Source organism: Lonchura striata, chromosome 35 (genome assembly GCF_046129695.1).
Source record: "Lonchura striata isolate bLonStr1 chromosome 35, bLonStr1.mat, whole genome shotgun sequence".
NCBI lineage: Eukaryota > Metazoa > Chordata > Aves > Passeriformes > Estrildidae > Lonchura > Lonchura striata.
This window is the reverse complement of record NC_134637.1, coordinates 855,021-874,113: the sequence shown is the minus strand read 5'-3', so window position 1 is coordinate 874,113 and position 19,093 is coordinate 855,021. Positions and strand designations below refer to the sequence as shown.

Below are 19,093 nucleotides of genomic sequence, written 5' to 3'. Positions count from 1 at the left end.
GGTTAGGGGTGGTTTGGGGGGTTTGGTGGGGGTTTTAAAGGGTATTTATGCAAATTAGATGTAAATGAGGGGCGTGGGAGGGGTCCTGGGGTGGCGGTGAGGCGATTTGGGGGGGTTGGGAGGGGGTTTGGGGGAGGTTTAGGGGTGGTTTGGGGGGTTTGGTGGGGGTTTAAGGGGTATTTATGCAAATGAGATGCAAATGAGGGGAGTGGGAGGGGTTCTGGGGGGGACACTGAGGCGTTTTGGGGGGTTTGGAAGGGGATTTGGGGGAGGGTTAGGGGGAATTTTGGGAGGTTCTGGGGGTTTATGGTGTATTTATGCAAATGAGATGCAAATGAGGGGCATGGGAGGGGTCTCAGGGATGCACTGAGGTGATTTGTGGGGGTTTCGGGGGGGTTAGGGGGAATTTTGGGAGGTTCAAGGGGTTTTTCGGGGGGTTTAAAGGGTATTTATGCAAATGAGATGTAAATGAGGGGAGTGGGAGGGGTCCCGGGAGGGAGCTCAGGCGATTTGGGGGGTTTGGGGGGGGTTTGGTGGGGGTTTAAGGGGCATTTATGCAAATGAGATGCAAATGAGGGGAGTGGGAGGGGTCGCAGAAGGGTGCTGAGGCGATTTGGGGGGTTGGGATGGGATTTGGGGGAGGGTTAGGGGGAATTTTGGGAGGTTCAAGGGGTTTTTTGGGGGGTTTTAAAGTGTATTTATGCAAATGAGATGCAAATGAGGGGAGTGGGAGGGGTCGCGGGGTGGCGCTGAGGCGATCTGGGGGGGTTGGGAGGGGGTTTGGGGGAGTTTTGGGACATTTTAGGGGGATTTTGGGGTGATTAACGATGGCTTGGAGGGCGTTAAAGGGGTCTTTATGCAAATTAGATGCAAATGAGGGGAGTGGGAGGGGTCCCGGGAGGGGCGGTGAGGCGATTTGGGGGGGGTTGGGAGGGGGTTTGGGGGAGGTTTAGGGGTGGTTTGGAGGGTTTGGTGGGGGTTTAAGGGGTATTTATGCAAATGAGATGCAAATGAGGGGAGTGGGAGGGGTCCCAGGAGGGGCGGTGAGGCGATTTGGGGGAGTTGGGAGGGGGTTTGGGGGAGGTTAGGGGGAATTTTAGGGGGTTCAAGGGTTTTTTTGGGGGTTTAAGGGGTATTTATGCAAATGAGATGCAAATGAGGGGAGTGGGAGGGGTCCTGGGAGGGCGTTGAGGCGATTTGGGGGGGTTGGGAGGGGGTTTGGGGGAGGGTTAGGGGTGGTTTGGGGGGTTTGCTGGGGGTTTAAGGGGTATTTATGCAAATTAGATGTAAATGAGGGGAGTGGGAGGGGTCCCAGGGTGGCGCTGAGGCGATTCGGGGGGTTGGGAGGGGATTTGCGGGGGGTTTGGGACATTTTAGGGGGATTTTGGGGTGATTAACGATGGCTTGGAGGGCGTTAAAGGGGTCTTTATGCAAATGAGATGCAAATGAGGGGAGTGGGAGGGGTCCCAGGAGGGGCGGTGAGGCAATTTGGGGGGGTTGGGAGGGGGTTGGGGGGGGGGTTAGGGGGAATTTTGGGAGGTTCAAGGGGTTTTTCGGGGGGTTTAAGGGGTATTTATGCAAATGAGATGCTAATTAGGGGTGTGGGATGGTGTAGGGAGGAAACCTTGGAGGTTTTAGGGGGATTTTAGGGAAATTTTTGGGATTTGGGGGACATTTTAGGCGGATTTGAAGGTAATTAGCAATGACTTAGAAAGCATTCAACAGGTGTTTATGCAAATGAGATGCAAATCAGGGGAGTGGGAGGGGTCCCGGGGGGGCGCTGAGGTGATTGGGGGGGGTTGGGAGGGGGTTGGGAGGGGGTTAGGGGGAATTTGGGGAGGTTCAAGGGGATTTTAGGGGGTTTTAAGGGGTGTTTATGCAAATGAGATGCAAATGAGGGGCATTGAAGGGTTGGGGGGGGGTTCCTGGGAGGTTTTAGGGGGATTTTTGGGGCATTTTAGGGAGATTTTGGGGGATTTTGGAACATTTTAGGGGGATTTGGGGGTGATTAACGATGGCTTGGAGGGTGTTAAAAGGGTATTTATGCAAATGAGATGCAAATGAGTTACATGGGAAGGGTTCTGGGGCGGAGCTGAGAGGATCTGGGGAGATTTTGGGGGATTTGGGGACATTTTCGGGGGATTTGGGGGTAATTAACAACGGCTTGGAGGGGGATTGAGGGTTATTTATGCAAATGAGATGCAAATCAGATGGAAATGACTCTCAGAAAGGCGCGTGAGAAGCAGGAGATGAAATTTGGGGTCGATTTTTGGGTCTTTTTCATCCAATTTTTGGGGGGTTTTGGGGTCAAATTAAAGAGTTGGAGACAATTAAATTGATGTGATCATTACAAATATGCAAATGAGATGTTAATGAGATGCAGATTGAACGAGAAATGCACAGGAAATCAAATTCGGTGTCAATTTTTGGGTCATTTCCGGGCCAATTTTTGGGGGTTTTGGGGTCAAATTAAAGGGGTGGAGCCGAATAAATGGGCATGATCAGTATGAATATGCAAATGAGATTGAAATGAGATGTGGATTCGGCGAGGAAATCGCAGGAAATCAAATTTGGGGTCGATTTTTGGGTCATTTCAGGGACAGTTTTTGGGGGATTTGGGGTCAAATTAAAGGGGTGGAGCCAATTAAATGGGCGTGACACTGAATATGCAAATGAGATGGAAATGAGATGCAGATACAGCAAGGAAGGTGCAGGAAATCAAATTCGGGGTCGATTTCCGGGTCATTTCCATATTGATTTTTGGCGGGTTTTGGGGGAACAAAAGGGGTGGAGCCAAAGGGACGGGCCTGGCAGGTTGCGAATATGCTAATGAGATGCTAATGAGATGCAGATTTAGCAAGGCAGTCACAGAAAATCAAATTCGGGGTCGATTTTCGGGTCATTTCCATATTGATTTTTGGCGGGTTTTGGGGGAATAAAAGGGGTGGGGCCAAAGGGACGGGCCTGGCAGGTTGCGAATATGCTAATGAGATGCTAATGAGATGCAGATTTACAAGGCAGTCACAGAAAATCAAATTCGGGGTCGATTTTCGGGTCATTTCCATATTGATTTTTGGAGATTTTTGGGGGAACAAAAGGGGTGGAGCCAAAGGGACGGGCCTGGCGGGTTGCGAATATGCAAATGAGATGCTAATGAGATGCAGATTTACAAGGCAGTCACAGAAAATCAAATTCGGGGTCGATTTTCAGGTCATTTCCATATTGATTTTTGGAGATTTTTGGGGGAACAAAAGGGGTGGAGCCAAAGGGACGGGCCTGGCGGGTTGCGAATATGCAAATGAGATGCTAATGAGATGCAAATGCCCCCAGGAAGGCGCAGGAGAACCAGAAGGAGATGAAGCTGCTGCTGGACATGTACAAATCGGCGCCCAAGGAGCAGCGGGACAAGGTGACGCTCATGGCCGCCGAGAGGAAGAGCAAGGCCGAGGTAATTAACGCTAATTAATGCTAATTAGGCGGTCGGTAACGCCACGGGTGAGGCCGGTGCAGCGGCGCGTCCTAATGAGATGTTAATGAGCTGTTAAGTCGTTGATTTGGGGTTGGAGAAGGAAGGGAAAGGGATGAAATGTGGGTAATGAGATGCTAATTTATGCTAATTAGGCACTCATTAATGCCATGGGTCAGGTTTGTGCAGTGGCGCATCCTAATGAGATGCTAATGAGCTGTTAATGGGTAATTAGGAGTTGATAACAGAAAAAAAATGGGATGAAATAAGGGAATTAGATGCTAATCAATGCTAATTAGGTTTTAATTAACGCTGTGGAAGTGTTTTGCTTCCTTGTTAATGCTAATGAGGCATTAACAAGATGTTAATGAGTCATTAGAGGTTTTTCCTGTTAATTTCTCGATGTGAATTAATTAAATATAATTAATTATTCATTAATTAATTTTTATCAGTTATTATTATAATGATTCTCATTAATTAGTTAAATAGCGGTTAATTAATCATTAATTTGTGACTATTTAAGGGCTAATTAATGATTAATTAATCAGCTGGAGGAGCACAAGCAGCTCCTGCTCTGGTTCCTTAATTATTCCGGTTAATTTCTGTGGGCTAATTAGTTAAACACAGATTAATTAGTCAGTAATAAACAATTAATTTGCAATTAATTAATGACTAATTAACAATAATTAACGAAGCGGAGGAGCGCAAGCGCCGTGAGAACAAGAAGCCACCATTGGTTACCGTGCGTTCATTAATGAACCATTTGTAATTGGTGTTTGATGACATTAACGGTTAATTAACACTAATTAACCGTTAATTAACACTAACTACCGATTAATTAACTATTAATTAATGACTAATTAACAATAATTAACAAACCGGAGAAGCGTGGGCGCCACCAGAACAAGAAGCCGCCGTTCATTACCGTCTGTTCATTAATGAACCCTGTGTAATCATGAATTAATGAGCGGCTCACTAAGGGTTAATTAGCACTAATTACCAATTAATTAACGACTAATCAATGACTAATTAATGGTAATTAATGAGCTGAAGGAACGTGAGCGCCACGAGAACAAGAAGCTTCCGTTGGTTACCATGGGTTCATTAACAAACTGTGGTTAATCCCTTATTGCTGATTGGTTCGTTAATGACTAATTAACTTAATTACCTATTAATTAATGAGCTGGAGGAGCTGCGGGGGCGCTGGCGGGAGCTGGAGGAGCGCGAGCGCCGCGAGAACAAGAAGCTGCCGTTCATTACCGTGTGTTCATTAATGAACCATTTACAGCTGGTGTTTGATGATTGGTTCGTTAATGACTAATTAACCTAATTACCGATTAATTAACGAGCTGGAGGAGCTGCGGGGGCGCTGGCGGGAGCTGGAGGAGCGCGAGCGCCGCGAGAACAAGAAGCCGTTGTTCATTACCATGGGTTCATTAACGAGCTGTGGTTAATCCCTTATTGCTGATTGGTTCGTTAATGACTAATTAACCTAATTACCGATTAATTAACGAGCTGGAGGAGCTGCGGGGGCGCTGGCGGGAGCTGGAGGAGCGCGAGCGCCGCGAGAACAAGAAGCTGCCGTTCATTAATGTGTGTTCATTAACGAACTGTGGTTAATCCCTTATTGCTGATTGGTTTGTTAATGACTAATTAACATAATTACCGATTAATTAACGAGCTGGAGGAGCTGCGGGGGCGCTGGCGGGAGCTGGAGGAGCGCGAGCGCCGCGAGAACAAGAAGCCACCGTTCATTACCGTAGTTAATTTCTGATTGACAAACGGCTCATTAAGGATTCATTAGTGACTAATTAACCTAATTACCGATTAATTAACGAGCTGGAGGAGCTGCGGGGGCGCTGGCGGGAGCTGGAGGAGCGCGAGCGCCGCGAGAACAAGAAGCCGCCATTGGTTACCATGGGTTCATTAACGAACTGTGGTTAATCCCTTATTGCTGATTGGTTCGTTAATGACTAATTAACTTAATTACCTATTAATTAACGAGCTGGAGGAGCTGCGGGGGCGCTGGCGGGAGCTGGAGGAGCGCGAGCGCCGCGAGAACAAGAAGCCGCCGTTCATTACCGTAGTTAATTTCTGATTGACAAACGGCTCATTAAGGATTCATTAGTGACTAATTAACCTAATTACCGATTAATTAACGAGCTGGAGGAGCTGCGGGGGCGCTGGCGGGAGCTGGAGGAGCGCGAGCGCCGCGAGAACGAGAAGCCGCCGTTCATTACCGTAGTTAATTTCTGATTGACAAACGGCTCATTAAGGATTCATTAGTGACTAATTAACCTAATTACCGATTAATTAACGAGCTGGAGGAGCTGCGGGGGCGCTGGCGGGAGCTGGAGGAGCGCGAGCGCCGCGAGAACAAGAAGCTGGCCGACGAGGAGGCGCTGCGGCGGCTGCGGCTCAGCGAGGAGCAGATCGAGCACCTGCAGCGGCGCCTGGCGGCCACCAAGCAGGTGAGGGGGGGCACACCTGGCACACCTGGGCACACCTGGGCACACCTGGGCACACCTGGGCACACCTGGGCACGGCCGGGAGGGGCGGGGCGAAAAAAACCCGGTGGAAATGGGGTGAAAAATGGGGATTTTGGGGGGTTTTGGGTGAGGGATGTTTTGTGCTGTTCCCTGCTGGCGGCCATTTTGTCTGCCCCGCTGGTGGCGGCCATCTTGTGGGCCCCGCTGGGGGCGGCCATCTTGCCATCCCCTGTAGGCGGCCATGTTGGTTGACCCACTTATGGCAGCCATGTTGGCCAATCTACTGATGGCAGCCATCTTGCCTGAGCCACTCAATTTTGGGGCTGTTTTGGGGTAATTTTGGGGTGATTTTGGGGTTGGGTTTTGGGTGATTTTGGGGTGATTTTGGGGTTGGTTTTTGAGCTCATTTTGGGCTGATTTGGGTGGATTTTGGGGCAGTTTGGGGGTGATTTTGGACTGATTTTGGCACTCACGTGGGCACAGCTGGGCACATCTGGGAGGGGCGGGGCGAAAAAAACCCAGTGGAAATGGGGTGAAAAATGGGGATTTTGGGGGATTTTGGGGGTGATTTTGGGGTGAATTTGGGATGGATTTTGGGCAATTTTGGGGTGATTATTTTGGGGTGATTTGGGGTTGATTTTGGGGTGAATTTGGGGAGATTTTGGGGTGAATTTGGGCTGATTTTGGGTTTGATTTTGGGGTGATTTTGGGGCAGTTTGGGAGTGATTTTGGGACTGATTCTGGGTGATTTTGGGGTTGGTTTTTGGGCTGATTTGGGCTGATTTTGGGGTTGTTTGGGGGTGATTTGGGGTTGATTTGGGGTGGTTTTGGCTGATTTTGGGGCAGTTCGGGGATGATTTTGGGCTGATTTTGGCACTCACATGGGCATGGCTGGGAGGGGATGGGCAAAAAAAACTTGGTGGAAATAGGGTGAAAAATGGGGATTTTGGGGGGTTTTGGGCACACCTGGGCACACCTGGGCACACCTGGGCACTCACCTGGCACCCCTGGGCACACCTGGGCACGGCCGGGAGGGGCGGGGCGAAAAAAACCCGGTGGAAATGGGGTGAAAAATGGGGATTTTGGGGGGTTTTGGGTGAGGGATGTTTTGTGCTGTTCCCTGCTGGCGGCCATTTTGTCTGCCCCGCTGGTGGCGGCCATCTTGTGGGCCCTGCTGGGGGCGGCCATCTTGCCATCCCCTGTAGGCGGCCATGTTGGTTGACCCACTCATGGCAGCCATGTTGGCCAAACCACTGATGGCAGCCATCTTGCCTTTCCCCATAAGCAGCCATCTTGCCTGACCCACTGACGGCAGCCATCTTGCCTGCCTTGCTTACGGCAGCCATATTGCCCAGCCCCACGGATGGCGGCCATCTTGCCCCCCCCGCCTGCTGATGGTGGCCATCTTGCCTGCCCCACTCACTGCAGCCATATTGCCTGACCCACTTATGGCGGCCATCTTGCCCAACTCACTTATGGCAGCCATATTGCCTGACACACTTATGGCAGCCATATTGCCTGACACACTTATGGCAGCCATATTGCCTGACTCACTTATGGCAGCCATATTGCCTAGCCCCACTGCCGGCAGCCATATTGCCTGACCCACTTATGGCAGCCATATTGCCTGACTCGCTTATGGCAGCCATATTGCCTAGCCCCACTGCCGGCAGCCATATTGCCTGACCCACTTATGGCAGCCATATTGCCTGACACGCTTATGGCAGCCATATTGCCTGACTCACTTATGGCACCCATATTGCCTAGCCCCACTGACGGCAGCCATATTGCCTGACCCACTTATGGCAGCCATATTGCCTGACCCACTTATGGCAGCCATATTGCCCGACACACTTATGGCAGCCATATTGCCTAGCCCCACTTATGGCAGCCATATTGCCTGACACACTTATGGCAGCCATATTGCCTAGCCCCACTTATGGCAGCCATATTGCCTAGCCCCACTGATGGCGGCCATCTTGCCCAGCTCACTTACTGCAGCCATCTTGCCTAGCCCCACTGATGGCCGCCATATTGCCCAACTCACGGCAGCCATATTGCCCAGCCCCACTGACGGCAGCCATCTTGCCCACTCCGCCCGCTGATGGCGGCCATCTTGCGGGCCCCACCGCCGGCAGCCATCTTGCGGGCCCCGCCCCGCTGACGGCGGCCATCTCGCGTCCCCCGGCGGCAGGAGGAGGAGGCGCTGCTGTCGGAGATGGACGTGACGGGCCAGGCCTTCGAGGACATGCAGGAGCAGAACCTGCGGCTGCTGCAGCAGCTGCGCGAGAAGGACGACGCCAACTTCAAGCTGATGTCGGAGCGCATCAAAGCCAACCAGATCCACAAGCTGCTGCGCGAGGAGAAGGACGAGCTGGCCGAGCAGGTGCTGGCCCTCAAGGCCCAGGTGAGAGCCCCCAGAGTCGTCAATTGGCTGTTAATTGCTGATTAATTAATTATTAATAGGGATTAATAGCCGTTTATTGGCTATTAATAGGGATTAATAGCCTTTTATTGGTTATTAATAGGGATTAATAGCTCTTTATTAGGTATTAATAGGGTTTATTAGCAACTTATTAATTATTAATAAGGTTTATTAGGCATTTATTAGTCATTAATAGCGTTTTTAGCTATTTATTAGTTATTAATAGGGTTTACTTGTTAATAATAGGGTTTATTAGCCATTTATTAGTTATTAGTAGGGTTTGTTAGACATGTATTAGTTATTAATAGGGTTTATTAGTTATTAATAGGGTTTACTAGTCACTTATTAGTTATTAATAGAAGCTATTAGCCATTAATAGGGTTTATTAGCCATTTACTAGTTATTGATAAGGATTAATGGCCATTTATTAGTTATTAATGGGGCTTATTAGCCATTTATTAGTTATTAATAGGGTTTATTAGCCATTTATTAGTTATTAATAGGGATTAGTGAATGGCCGAGCAGGTGCTGCCCTCAAGGCCCAGGTGAGAGCCTGGAAATTCATTAATTAGGCGTTAATTAGTGATTAATTATTAATAGGCATTAATAGCATCTTATTAGTTATTAAACACATTTAATGACTGGCTATTAATGAGCAAATTTTGCTAATTAACGATTAATTAACGGCCCGGGCAGGTGGAGGCGCAGCTGCAGGTGGTGCAGAAGCTGGAGGAGGACGATCAGACACTAATTACCGCTAATAATTGGCTAATAATTGGCTAATAATCCCATAATTTCGCCTATAACCGCCGTTATTTTGGCTATTAATGAGCCAATTTCGCTAATTAGCGCTAATTAGCGATTAATTAATAACCCGGGCAGGTGGAGGCGCAGCTGCAGGTGGTGCAGGAGCCCAAATAGGATAATTCGGACTTCATTAGCTCTAATAATTGGCTAATAATCCCTTAATTTTGCCTATAAACGCCATTATTTTGGCGATTAATGAGCCAATTTTGCTAATTAGCGCTAATTAGCAGTTAATTAATGACCCGGGCAGGTGGAGGCGCAGCTGCAGGTGGTGCAGGAGCCCAAATAGGATAATTCGGACTTCATTAGCTCTAATAATTGGCTAATAATCTCCTAATTTCGCCTATAACAGCCGTTATTTTGGCCATTAACGAACCGATTTGGCTAATTAGCGCTTATTAGCGATTAATTAGTGACCTGGGCAGGTGGAGACACAGCTGCAGGTGGTGCAGAAGCTGGAGGAGAGCGATCAGACACTAATAATCGCTAATAATTGGCTAATAATCCACTAATTTTGCCTAGAAACGCCGTTTTTTTGGCTATTAGCGGGCCAATTTCACTAATGAGCGATAACTAACAATTAATTAATCACTCATTCAAGTAGAGGCGCAGCTGCAGGTGGTACAGAAGCTGGAGGAGAGCGATCAGACACTAATAATTGCTAATAATTGGCTAATAATCCACTAATTTTGCCTAGAAACGCCGTTTTTTTGGCTATTAACAGGCCGATTTCACTAATGAGCGCTAATTAACAATTAATTAATGACCCGGGCAGGTGGAGGCGCAGCTGCAGGTGGTGCAGAAGCTGGAGGAGAGCGATCAGACACTAATAATTGCTAATAATTGGCTAATAATCCACTAATTTTGCCTAGAAACGCCGTTTTTTTGGCTATTACCAGGCCGATTTCGCTAATGAGCGCTAATTAACAATTAATTAATGACCCGGGCAGGTGGAGGCGCAGCTGCAGGTGGTGCAGAAGCTGGAGGAGAACGATCAGACACTAATAATTGCTAATAATTGGCTAATAATCCACTAATTTTGCCTAGAAACGCCGTTTTTTTGGCTATTAGCGGGCCGATTTCGCTAATGAGCGGTAATTAACAATTAATTAATGACCCGGGCAGGTGGAGGCGCAGCTGCAGGTGGTGCAGAAGCTGGAGGAGAAGGAGCGGGGGCTGCAGAGCGCCCTGGCGGCCGTGGAGAAGGAGCTGAGCCTGCGCTCGCAGGCGCTGGAGCTGCACAAGAGGAAGGTGAGGCCAAAATGTGCCCAAAATGAGCCCAAAATGAGCCCAAAATGGGCCTGAAATGTGACCAAAATGGGCCCAAAATCTGCCCAAAATGGGCCTGAAATGTGACCAAAATGGGCCCAAAATCTGCCCAAAATGAGCCCAAAATGTGACCAAAATGAGCCCAAAATGGGCCTGAAATGGGCCCAAAATGAGCCCAAAATGAATCCAAAATCTGCCCAAAATGGGCCCAAAATGAGCCCGAAATGAGCCCAAAATGGGCACAAAATGTGCACAAAATGAGCCCAAAATTGGCCCAAAATGAGCCCGAAATGTGACCAAAATGAGCCCAAAATGGGCCCAAAATCTGCCCAAAATGGGCCCAAAATGAGCTCAAAATGAATCCAAAATGTGACCAAAATGGGCCCAAAATCTGCCCAAAATGAATTCAAAATGGGCCCAAAATGGGCCCAAAATGAGCCCAAAATGGGCACAAAATGGGCCCAAAATTGAGCCCAAAATGGGCACAAAATGAGCCCAAAATGGGCCCAAAATGGGCACAAAATGAGCCCAAAATTGGCCCAAAATGAGCCCGAAATGTGACCAAAATGGGCCCGAAATAAGCCCGAAATGTGACCAAAATGGGCCCGAAATGTGACCAAAATGGGCCCAAAATCTGCCCAAAATGGGCCCGAAATGTGACCAAAATGTGACCAAAATGAGCCCAAAATGGGCCCAAAATCTGCCCAAAATGAGCCCAAAATGTGCCCAAAATCTGCCCAAAATGAGACAAAAATTAGCCCAAAATGAGCCTAAAATGGGCACAAAATGGGCCCAAAATCTGCCAAAAATGAGCCCAAAATGAGCCCAAAATTGGCCCAAAATGAGCCCAAAATGGGCACAAAATGTGCACAAAATGAGCCCAAAATTGGCCCAAAATGGGCCCGAAATGTGACCGAAACCTGCCCAAAAATGAGCCCAAAATGGGCCCAAAATGGGCCCAAAATGAGCCAAAAATGGGGCAAAATGGGCCCAAAATGTGCCCAGGTGTCAGTCAGGTACCCCCAGGTGTGCCCAGGAGTATCTCAGGTGTGCCCAGGTGTGCCCCCAGATGTGCCCCAGGTGTGTCCCAATGGATCCCAGGTGTGCTCAGGTGTGTCCCAATGGATCTCAGGTGTATCCCAGGTGTATCCCAGGTGTGCCCAGGTGTGTCCCAATGGATCTCAGGTGTGTCCCAATGGATCTCAGGTGTATCCCAGGTGTATCCCAGGTGTGCCCAGGTGTGCCCAGGTGTGTCCCAATGGATCTCAGGTGTGCCCAGGTGTGTCCCAATGGATCCCAGGTGTGCTCAGGTGTGTCCCAATGGATCTCAGGTGTATCCCAGGTGTATCCCAGGTGTGCCCAGGAGTATCTCAGGTGTGCCCAGGTGTGCCCAGGTGTGTCCAGGTATGTCCCAATGGATCTCAGGTGTGCCCAGGTGTGTCCCAATGGATCTCAGGTGTGCCCAGGTGTATCCCAGGTGCCCCCAGGTGTATCTCAGGTGCCCCCAGGTGTATCCCAGGTGCCCCCAGGTGCGCCCAGGTGCCGCGGGTGACCGGGCCGTGCCCGCAGGCGGTGGAGGCGGCGCAGCTGGCCGAGGACCTGCGGGCGCAGGGGGAGCACGTGCAGGCGCGGCTGCGGGAGCTGCAGCTCTGCCCAGGTGTGTCCAGGTGTGCCCAGGTGTGTCCCAATGGATCTCAGGTGCGCCCAGGTGTGTCCAGGTGTGTCCCAATGGATCTCGGGTGTGTCCCAATGGATCCCAGGTGTGCCCAGGTGTGCCCAGGTGTATCCCAATGGATCTCAGGTGTGCCCAGGTGTGTCCCAATGGATCTCAGGTGTGTCCCAATGGATCTCAGGTGTGCCCAGGTGTGCCCAGGTGTGCCCAGGTGTGTCCCAATGGATCTCAGGTGTGCCCAGGTGTGCCCAGGTGTGTCCCAATGGATCTCAGGTGTGTCCCAATGGATCTCAGGTGTGTCCCAATGGATCCCAGGTGTATCTCAGGTGCCCCCAGGTGTATCCCAGGTGTGACCAGGTGTATCTCAGGTGTGTCCCAATGGATCTCAGGTGTGCCCAGGTGTATCTCAGGTGTGCCCAGGTGTATCCCAGGTGCCCCCAGGTGCCCCCAGGTGCGCCCAGGTGCCGCGGGTGACCGGGCCGTGCCCGCAGGCGGTGGAGGCGGCGCAGCTGGCCGAGGACCTGCGGGCGCAGGGGGAGCACGTGCAGGCGCGGCTGCGGGAGCTGCAGCTCTGCGCCGCCGAGAACCGCGCCGCCAAGGACAAGGAGGCGCTCAGCCTCAAGAGGGCGCAGGTGGGGCTTGTTTTGGGGGGAATTCGGGGGGTTTTGGGGAAATTGGGGTTTTTTGGGGGGCTTGGGGGGTTTTTTGGGGGTTTATTTGGGATTTTTGGGGGGATTTTTGGGGATTTTTTGGGGGTTTATTTGGAATTTGGGGGGGATTTTTTGGGGTTTATTTGGGATTTTTGGGGGATTTTTGGGGATTTTTGGGGGTTTATTTGGAATTTTTGGGGGAATTTTGGGCATTTATTTGGGATTTTTGGGGGGATTTTGGGGGATTTTTGGAGGTTTATTTGGAGTTTTGGGGGGATTTTTTGGGGTTTATTTGGGAATTTGGGGGGGGTTTTGGGGGTTTATTTGGGATTTTTGGGGGGATTTTTGGGGTTTATTTGGGAATTTTGGGGGATTTTTTGGGGTTTATTTGGGATTTTTGGGGGAATTTTGGGGATTTTTGGGGATTTTTGGGGGTTTATTTGGGATTTTTGGGGGAATTTTGGGGATTTATTTGGGATTTTTGTGGGGATTTTGGGGATTTTGGGGGTTTATTTGGGATTTTTGGGGGATTTTTTGGGGTTTATTTGGGATTTTTGTGGGGATTTTTGGGGGTTTATTTGGGATTTTTGGGGGGATTTTGGGGATTTTTGGGGATTTTTGGGGATTTATTTGGGAATTTGGGGGGGGTTTTTGGGGTTTATTTGGGATTTTTGGGGGGATTTTTGGGGTTTATTTGGGAATTTTGGGGGAATTTTGGGGGATTTTTTGGGGTTTATTTGGGATTTTTGGGGGGATTTTGGGGATTTTTGGGGGTTTATTGGGGAATTTTGGGGGATTTTTTGGGGTTTATTTGGGATTTTTGGGGGGATTTTGGGGATTTTGGAGGTTTATTTGGGATTTCGGGGGGAATTTTGGGGTTTTTGGGGGTTTTTGGGGGGATTTTGGGGGTTTATTTGGGAATTTTGTGGGATTTTTGGGGGTTTATTTGGGATTTTTGGGGGAATTTTGGGGGGTTATTTGGGATTTTTGGGGGAATTTGGGGGGTTTATTTGGGATTTTTGGGGGGATTTTTGGGGATTTTTGGGGGGATTTTTGGGGGTTTATTTGGGATTTTTGGGGGAATTTTGGGGGGATTTTGGGGTTGTTTGGGGATTTATTTGGGATTTTTGGGGGAATTTTTGTGGGGATTTGGGGGGAATTTTGGGGTTTTTTGGGGGTTTATTTGGGAATTTTGGGGGAATTTTTGGGATTTATTGGGGATTTTTGCGGGAATTTGGGGGATTTTTGCGGGGGGGATTTTGGGGAGGATTTTGGGGGAATTTTGGGTTTTTTGGGGATTTATTTGGGAATTTTGAGGGATTTTTGGGGATTTTTTGCGGGGATTTGGGGGGATTTTGGGGTTTTTTTGGGATTTATTTGGCAATTTTGGGGGATTTTTGGGGAGTTTTGGGGATTTTTGGGGGAATTTGGGGGTTTTTTGGGGGTTTATTTGGGATTTTTGGGGATTTTTGGGGGGGGGATTTTGGGGGAATTTTGAGGTTTTTTGGGGATTTATTTGGGAATTTTGGGGGATTTTTTGGGGATTTGGGGGGGGATTTGGGGTTTTTTTGGGGATTTATTTGGGATTTATTTGGCAATTTTGGGGGGTTTTTGGGGATTTATTTAGGAATTTTGGGGGATTTTTGGGGGAAATTTGGGGATTTTTGGGGGAATTTTGGGGTTTTTTTGGGATTTTTGGGGGGTTTTTTGGAGGAATTTTGCGGTTTTTTGGGGTTTTTTTTGGGGAAATATGGGTTTTTTTGGATTTATTTGGGAATTTTGGAGGATTTTTGGGGAATTTTGGGGTTTTTTGGGGGAATTTTGGGGTTTTGTGGGGGTTTATTTGGGATTTTTGGGGGATATTTGGAGGAATTTTGGGGTTTTTGGGGGGTTTTTTGGGGGAAATTTGGGTTTTTTTGGGGATTTATTTGGGAATTTTGGGGGATTTTTGGGGGAATTTTGGGGTTTTTTGGGGGTTTTTTGGGATTTTTTGGGGATTTATTTGGGAACTTTGGGGGATTTTTGGAGGAATTTTGGGGTTTTTTGGGGGTTTTTGGGGATTTTTGGGGATTTATTTGGGATTTTTGGGGGAATTTTGGGGTTTTTTGGGGGTTTATTTGGGATTTTTGGCGGATATTTGAAGGAATTTTGGGGATTTGGGGAGTTTTTTGGGGGAAATCTGGGTTTTTTTGGCATTTTATTTGGGAACTTTGGGGGATTTTTGGGGGATTTTTTTCGGGACAGCTTTGGGAATTTTTTGGGACAATTTTGGGAATTTTTTGGGACAATTTTGGGAATTTTTTGGGACAGTTTTGGGAATTTTTTGGGACAATTTTGGGATTTTTTCGGGACAGTTTTGGGAATTTTTCGGGACAGTTTTGGGAATTTTTTGGGACAATTTTGGGAGTTTTGGGGGAATTTTTTGGGATAATTTTGGGATTTTTTTCGGGACAGTTTTGGGATTTTTTGGGACAATTTTGGGAATTTTTCGGGACAGTTTTGGGAATTTTTTGGGACAGTTTTGGGAATTTTTCGGGACAGTTTTGGGAATTTTTCGGGACAGTTTTGGGAATTTTTTGGGACAGTTTTGGGAATTTCGGGGCCCCGCAGGAGGAGCTGTCGCGGCTGCGCCGGAAGCTGGAGAAGCAGCGCAAGGTCGAGGTCTACGCCGACGCCGACCAGATCCTGCAGGAGGAGATCAAAGAGTACCGGGTGAGCTTCCGGGACCTTCCGGGACCTTCCGGGAGCTTCTGGGACCTTCCGGGACCTTCCGGGACCTTCCGGGACCTTCCGGGAGCTTCCGGGACCTTCCGGGAGCTTCCGGGACCTTCCGGGACCTTCTGGAATCTTCCGGGACCTTCCAGGACCTTTTGGGAGCTTCTGGGAGCTCCCGGGAGCTTCCGGGACCTTCTGGAACCTTCTGGGAGCTTCCAGGACCTTTTGGGAGCTTCTGGGAGCTCCTGGGAGCTTCTGGAACCTTCCAGGACCTTTTGGGAGTTTCTGGGAGCTCCTGGGAGCTTCTGGAACCTTCCATGACCTTTTGGGACCTTCCAGGACCTTCTGGGAGCTCCCGGGAGCTCCTGGAACCTTCCAGGACCTTCTGGGACCTTCTGGGAGCTCCCGGGACCTTCCGGGACCTTCCGGAACCTTTTGGGAGCTTCTGGGAGCTCCTGGAACCTTCCAGGACCTTCTGGAACCTTCCAGGACCTTCTGGGAGCTTCCAGGACCTTTTGGAACCTTCCAGGACCTTTTGGGAGCTCCTGGGAGCTTCTGGAACCTTCCAGGACCTTTTGGTACCTTCCAGGACCTTCTGGGAGCTCCCGGGAGCTTCCAGAACCTTCTGGGAGCTTCTGGAACCTTCTGGGAGCTCCCGGGAGCTTCTGGAACCTTCCAGGACCTTCTGGAACCTTCCAGGACCTTCTGGGAGCTTCCAGGACCTTTTGGAACCTTCCAGGACCTTTTGGGAGCTCCTGGGAGCTTCTGGAACCTTCCAGGACCTTCTGGGAGCTTCCAGGACCTTTTGGAACCTTCCAGGACCTTTTGGGAGCTCCTGGGAGCTTCTGGAACCTTCCATGACCTTTTGGGACCTTCCAGGACCTTCTGCAAACTTCTGGGAGCTTTTGGGAGCTTCCAGGACCTTTCGGGACCTTCTGGGAGCTTCAGGGGTGTCATGGGAGCTTCCAGGACCTTCCAGAACCTTCTAGGACCTTTCAGAATTTTCTGGGAGCTCCTGGAACCTTCCAGGACCTTTTGGGACCTTCCAGGACCTTCTGGGAGTTCCTGGAGCTTCCAGAACCTTCCGGGACCTTCCCAAAACTTCTGGGACCTTCTGGAAGGTTCAGGGGTGTCATGGGAGCTTCCAGGACCTTCCAGGACCTTCTGGGAGTTCTTGGAGCTTCCAGGACCTTTCAGAACCTTCCAATGACCATTAATGACCTCTAATGACCATTCCTGACCATTAATGACTTCTAATGACCATTAATGACTATTAATGATGGTTAATGACCTCTAACGACCAATGGTGGCCATTAATGAACAATGGTGGCCATTAATGACCACTAACGACCATTAATGATCTCTAATGACAATTGTTGACCATTGCTGACCATTGATGAGTTCTAATGACCATTAATGACTATTAGTGATCGTTAATGAACTCTAATGACCATTTCTGGCCATTAACAACTGTTAATGATGTCTAATGACCATTAATGACCATTAATGACCATTATGGACTTCTAATGAGCATTGCTGACCATTGCTGACCACGAATGACCATTAATGACTTCTAATGACCATTAATGACTATTAGTGATCATTAATGACTTCTAATGACCATTAATGACCATTATGGACTTCTAATGACCATTGCTGACCACTAATGACCATTAATGACCGTTATGGACTTCTACTGACCATTGCTGACCACGAATGACCATTAATGACTTCTAATGACCATTAATGACTATTAGTGATCATTAATGACCTCTAATGACCATTAATGACCATTATGGACTTCTACTGACCATTGCTGACCACTAATGACCATTAATGACCATTAATGACTTCTCATGACCATTAATGACTATTAGTGATCATTAATGACCTCTAATGACCATTAATGACTGTTATGGACTTCTATTGACCATTGCTGACCACGAATGACCATTAATGACCATTATGGACTTCTAATGACCATTGCTGACCACGAATGACCATTAATGACTTCTAATGACCATTAATGACTATTAGTGATCATTAATGACCTCTAATGACCATTAATGATCATTATGGACTTCTAATGACCATTGCTGACCACGAATGACCATTAATGACCATTATGGACTTCTAATGACCATTGCTGACCATTGCTGACCACGAATGACCATTAATGACTTCTAATGACCATTAATGACTTTTAATGACCATTAATGACTATTAGTGATTATTAATGACCTCTAATGACCATTAATGACCGTTATGGACTTCTACTGACCATTGCTGACCACGAATGACCATTAATGACCATTATGGACTTCTAATGACCATTGATGACCGTTAATGACCATTAATGACTATTACGGACTTCTAATGACCATTGCTGACCACTAATGCACATTGCTGACCACAAATGACCATTAATGACCATTATGGACTTCTAATGACCATTGCTGACCACTAATGACCATTAATGACCATTATGGACTTCTAATGACCATTGCTGACCATTGCTGACCACGAATGACCATTAATGACTTCTAATGACCATTAATGACTTTTAATGACCATTAATGACTATTAGTGATCATTAATGACCTCTAATGACCATTAATGACCATTATGGACTTCTAGTGACCATTAATGACTTCTAATGACCACTAATGACTATTAGTGATCATTAATGACCTCTAATGACGATTAATGACCATTATGGACTTCTAGTGACCATTGCTGACCACGAATGACTGTTAATGACTTCTACTGACCATTGGTGACCACAAATGACCGTTAATGACTTCTAATGACCACTAATGACTTCTAATGACCGTTAACGACTATTAGCGACCGCTAACGAGCTCTAACGAGCATCCCCCCCCCCCGGCAGGCCCGGCTGACGTGCCCGTGCTGCAACGCGCGCAAGAAGGACGCGGTGCTGACCAAGTGCTTCCACGTCTTCTGCTTCGAGTGCGTCAAGAGCCGCTACGACACGCGGCAGCGCAAGTGCCCCAAGTGCAACGCGGCCTTCGGCGCGCACGACTTCCACCGCGTCTACATCAGCTGAGCCGCCCGTGGTCATCCGTGGTCATCTGGGGTGGCCAGTGGTCATCCGTGGTCATCTGAGGTCATTTAGGGTCATTCATGGTCAGCCGTGGTCTTCTGTGGTCATCCATTGGTCATCCAAGGTCATCCGTGGTCATCTGGTGTCATCTATGGTCATCCATTGTCATCTATGGTCATCCATTGGTCATCCATGGTCTTCTATGGTCATCCATTGGTCATCTATGGTCATCCATTGGTCATCTATGGTCATTGACAGTCATCCTTTGGTCATCCATGGTCTTCTATGGTCATCCATTGGTCATCTATGGTCATTGACAGTCATCCATTGGTCATCCATGGTCATCTATGGTCATCCATTGGTCATCTATGGTCATTGACAGTCATCCATTGGTCATCCATGGTCATCTATGGTCATCCATTGGTCATGTATGGTCATTGACAGTCATCCATTGGTCATCCATGGTCATCTATGGTCATCCATTGGTCATCTATGGTCATTGACAGTCATCCATTGGTCATCCATGGTCTTCTATG

At 48.4% G+C, this 19,093-nt stretch overlaps 1 protein-coding gene across 1 annotated transcript in view; it reads left to right on the top strand.

Moving 5' to 3' along the window:
* The window catches only part of LOC110482120 (E3 ubiquitin-protein ligase BRE1B), a 49,621-nt gene extending 31,061 nt beyond the window's left edge, over positions 1–18,560 (top strand). Inside the window, exons 19-26 of the mRNA XM_077789549.1 lie at positions 3,331–3,448; positions 5,788–5,937; positions 8,150–8,362; positions 10,313–10,438; positions 12,620–12,760; positions 15,389–15,490; positions 15,643–16,071; positions 18,384–18,560. Of these exons, the coding sequence (XP_077645675.1) occupies positions 3,331–3,448; positions 5,788–5,937; positions 8,150–8,362; positions 10,313–10,438; positions 12,620–12,760; positions 15,389–15,490; positions 15,643–16,071; positions 18,384–18,560 (1,456 nt within the window). The remainder of the gene's footprint in view (positions 1–3,330; positions 3,449–5,787; positions 5,938–8,149; positions 8,363–10,312; positions 10,439–12,619; positions 12,761–15,388; positions 15,491–15,642; positions 16,072–18,383) is intronic.
* The last annotated feature ends 533 nt before the right edge of the window (positions 18,561–19,093 follow it).